The 4,297-nt window shown below is 49.7% G+C and overlaps 1 protein-coding gene across 1 annotated transcript in view; it reads left to right on the top strand.

Annotated features, from left to right (window-relative positions):
* Positions 1-1,688: 1,688 nt before the first annotated feature.
* PTGFRN (prostaglandin F2 receptor inhibitor) overlaps positions 1,689-4,297 on the top strand; it is a gene marked incomplete at its 5' end in the record, with an annotated part of 43,122 nt that continues 40,513 nt past the window's right edge. The window contains 2 exons of the mRNA XM_023534893.1: positions 1,689-2,215; positions 3,997-4,181. Of these exons, the coding sequence (XP_023390661.1) occupies positions 1,689-2,215; positions 3,997-4,181 (712 nt within the window). The remainder of the gene's footprint in view (positions 2,216-3,996; positions 4,182-4,297) is intronic.

The raw sequence follows: 4,297 nt of genomic DNA, 5'->3' as shown, positions 1-4,297 counted from the left end.
TAAATGGTGGCAACTCAGAGTTTGAAAAACATAAATTAAACCATTGAAAAACAAGCAACAAATGTGTGTTAGTTTGCTGGGCTCCTGTAATAAAGTACCACAAACTGGGTGGCTCAAACAACAGGAATTTATTGTCTCCCAGTTCTGGAGACCAGCATCCAGGCGTCCGCAGGGGTGGTTCCTTCCGCGGCGTTGAGGGAGAGTCTGTCGCAAGCCTGTCCCCTACCTTCTGGTGGTTTGCTGGCAGTCTTTGGTGTTTCTTGGCATTTGTTGGCTCGTAGGTGTAGTACCCCCTTCTCTGCCTTTGTCTTCACAGGGAGTTCTCTCTGTGTACATAGCCGTGCCCAGACGTCCCCCCTTTTAAAGATACCAGTCATTGGATTAGGGCCCCCTTCACTCCCTTGCACCTCACCACAGCTTAAATAATGACATCTGCAATGACCCTATGTCCAAGTGAGGTCACATTCTGAGGTGCTGGGGGCTAGGACTTCAACATAGGAATTTTTTTTGGAGGGGGTGGGCGGGAGGAGGGACACAATTCAACCCATAAGAGAAACAGAATTGAAAATAAATCATAGAAGTGCCCATTTTATTGAGCTCTTAGTGTATAGCGCCTCTCAGCTGGGCATTTTGTTTCATTAACTCAGCGACTCCTTCTTGCCCTGTTTCATAGTCGAGGAAGCCAAAGCTGAGAGGTCCGTCAAATTTAAACTGAGTGCTCCTTGATTTCAGAGCCCATGCTTTCTCCTCTATACCTTAGTGTTCTGCCTATTTATAGACCCCGAGGAGGAGCCACACAAGTCCATTCGGTCTGTCTGAATGGCAGTGCCAAACACAGATAGTAAATGCACTGCAGAATGGTGATGAATTTCATTGCAGTGAACACGTCTTAAAGACTGCACAGGGGAGGGTCCCTAGGGGCCTTACCAGAGGCACGCAAGGCCTGTGCTCTGTGGGGGGCGATGTCAGCGAGCTCTTGGCTTTGTCCACGGGGCTTGTCCCCAGAGAGGTGCTGCGTTCCTAGCAATACCCAGCCCAGCAACCAGCCAGACTAGGCGCTTTCTCCCTCTGTGCTTTCCGATGATCCTCGTTCTGAATTTAGAATCAGGGTGAAGAGTAGAGAGAAGGAAATGAGCCAGAAAATAGAAAATTAATACTTGGTAGAGTCGTCATATTTTAAAATTAATTTATAGGCAATGTCAGATAATCGGAATTAAATTATTTCATCAGCAGGCTGCCTTAGGATTGAAACATTGGCATTCATCAATGTAAATCAGGTCTCAGGAGCCCCAGGGATTGGTCTCTAGAGATGAGGGCTGATACAGGGTGGGCAGAAGTGTAAATACTTGGTTAGCTGTGTCCTTTTCTTTCACACAAAACCTAAAGTATTTCGACATCACACTGAGTGGTAATGGTATGTTAAGTAGTAACGGGAGGGAAGAAGCTATTCGGGTTTGTGGCTAGCCGGACTTTAATGCTTATCTTCCTCCCTGTCAATCCTAGGAAACGGTTGAGTGAGAGGTACTCATTTCAGGGTTGTCCTTCCGGCTCATGGGGCCGGGGATGGGCTACACACAGACAGAAGCAAGACACTGTTTTCCCCAGATGTCACATTTCCACCACGTGTCTGCCAACAAGAGCACCTACAGGTTTGCTACCTGGCCTGATCCCATACCCGCCGTTCATCTCTCGTCTTTGCAGCTCTTTGCCGAGGGCGCGTGGTGAGAGTCCCTGCCGGGAGCCTGGTGCGGGTGGCGGGCACCGAGCTGGTCATCCCCTGCAACGTCAGCGACTACGATGGCCCCAGCGAGCAGAACTTCGACTGGAGCTTCTCGTCTTCGGGGAGCAGCTTCGTGGAGCTCGCTAGCACCTGGGAGGTGGGCTTCCCAGCCCAGCTGTACCGGGAGCGCCTGCAGAGGGGCGAGATCCTGCTGAGGAGGACAGCCAATGACGCCGTGGAGCTCCACATCAAGAATGTCCAGCCCTCGGACCAAGGCCACTACAAGTGTTCGACCCCCAGCACCGATGCTACTGTCCAAGGCAACTATGAGGATACAGTGCAGGTGAAAGGTACATCTTCACGGGGGCAGTTGGGGCTGGGGGAGGAGCGGGTCGCTGTGCCAGGGGCCAGACTTTCCTCTGCCACTTGGCTATGGGTGACCTTGTCAAGAAACTTAACACCTCTGGGGCCCTGCTCCCTCTTCTGTCCAGTGAAGTAATAGTATTTCACCTGATCTAAGGCAGACGATGGGCCAGGTGGTCGCTGAGGGCCCTTTCTCTTTACTCCACTGTGATTCTGAACTATCCCCTGGCTGATGAGAGCAGGGTGTGCTGGTCGAGAGCCCAGCTCTGAGCCATGCTGCTTGTACTCAGGAAGCCTAGTTGCTGGTTCTACCACTTGGCAGCTTCCACGGGCATATTCCATCAGCTTCCTCCTCTGTAACAGTCGCCTCTTAAAAGTGGTGAGGACAAGGCGAGTTAGTATGTCTAAAGCCTCAGAACAGTGCCATAGCAAGCTATGTAGAGAAAGCGGGTTGTGGTCACTGCTAGCTTATGATGGGACGCTGCAAGCTTTGGCCTGGCTGTGCAGGTAATCACACCTTAGATATCTGCAGTGTATTTTTGGTATTTTTGTTTTTTGTTTTTTTTTCCATTTTCCAAGGCCTATTAGATTTATTCACACATTCAATTTTCTGAATCCAACGAAGAAGGTGGGGAGGGATATTTCCTTAATTTGCTCATGAGGAAATGGAAGAGCATACACTAACTACTTGCCCAAAATCATACAGCTAATTAGTAAATGAGCAAGAACAAAAATTTTAATTTGGAGATAGCAAAATAGAAACATTATTATCATTTTTTTATTGCTTAATTATGCATTTATTTGTACCCTGCTGTGTTCCAAAAAGAATTTATGTCAGGGCAGGAATATATGTAGGGATTGGGAAAGTAGACGATGTACATCATGATATAAAAAGAGGGTACTGATCCAGGCATTCCTTCCCACTGTAATGATTTCTTAGAATCCTTCCATAACGCGGATGCTGTTCCCCCGTCTGACTCACGAGGGAATAAAGCAGCCATGTCCATTATGTAGGTATTAAACCATCAAATCTACCTCTTCCATTACCTCTTCCTATTCCTATGGAAAATCCCAAATATGTTTTTTAGAAAAAAGTCCCATAAGACATTGTTGTATTACAGTGAAATAATGTGCTGCTTTCATAGTCAGCACACACGTTACACCTCTGTTAGGTCAGATGCACCCAGTTCTCCCTCGTAATTCTCATCTTGTGGTTGGAGGCAGCAGGAGGTCCCTGCCCACCACCCAATGTCTTTCTCCTCCAGTCTTCGGAAGGCCGGAGCTAGGGCAGGCTATCCTTGGGTCAGGAAAGCAGATGGATGGCCCATGTAAGAAACTCTTTGGCTGCCTAGGTGGAGCGTCTGGTGGCTGCCATGCATGGTCCAGAGTCTGTTTGGCCGTCAGCTTCGTGGGTCTCGAAACGGTTCACCTGTGCCCTGAGGGAGAACTGGCCTTGGGGACTGAGTCATTATATATTCCAGTTAGCTGGAATTACAGACTGGTGGATATACTAGAAGGTCATCGATTCATTCTGCAGCAGAGATGGGTCTTTGAGATGAGTCTCTCTAAAGATATAGCAGTTTTTTTTCTGTTACCTAGAGTCGCCCCTTCTCCAAGACACCAGATGAGTTTCTGAGAGCAGAACAGTGCTAAGAACCGAAGAGGTGATGAATAATGGTGTGCGAGGGCTGTCTCATCCAGCCCGCCTGGGAGGGTGTCCCTGCCCCTTGGCGGGGGCCTCCTCTCTGGCTACCTCGCTCTCGCTGTCCTTCCTAAATAGCACTCCCCAGGACTTCGTTCCTCTCTGGCCCCCTTTTTCTAGACTCTGTAGAAGAGCACAGCCTTTTCCAGATGGCCCTGACAGAGTGAGAAGCCGAGGCTTCAGTTTTCTTTGATGGGCCCTTAACCTGCAGTTACTTCTGCTCACTGGTCATTGGCAGGCAGTCCCAGCCCCAGGACACAGGCAGTGCTGGCCGTGCTCTCCCCTCCGTGAGTGTGCTGCTGCTGCTCTCGGAGACCCTTCCGGCCGGTCGTCTAGCCCTGTTTGTCGGAAGCAGCCAGTTTTGTCAGAAGCAGCCAGTTTTGTCGCGATCGCCAAGTACCGGCACTGTCCTGAGCGCCTTCCCTTAGAACTCGGGGAACTCTCAAGTCAGCTCCCTGAAACAGATCCAGTTGTCGCCCCTTTTCAGAGAGGAGGAAACTGAGGCACCGAGG

Source organism: Pteropus vampyrus, unplaced genomic scaffold, assembly GCF_000151845.1.
Source record: "Pteropus vampyrus isolate Shadow unplaced genomic scaffold, Pvam_2.0 Scaffold6, whole genome shotgun sequence".
Lineage (NCBI taxonomy): Eukaryota > Metazoa > Chordata > Mammalia > Chiroptera > Pteropodidae > Pteropus > Pteropus vampyrus.
This window is presented reverse-complemented; position numbering and strand designations above follow the sequence as displayed.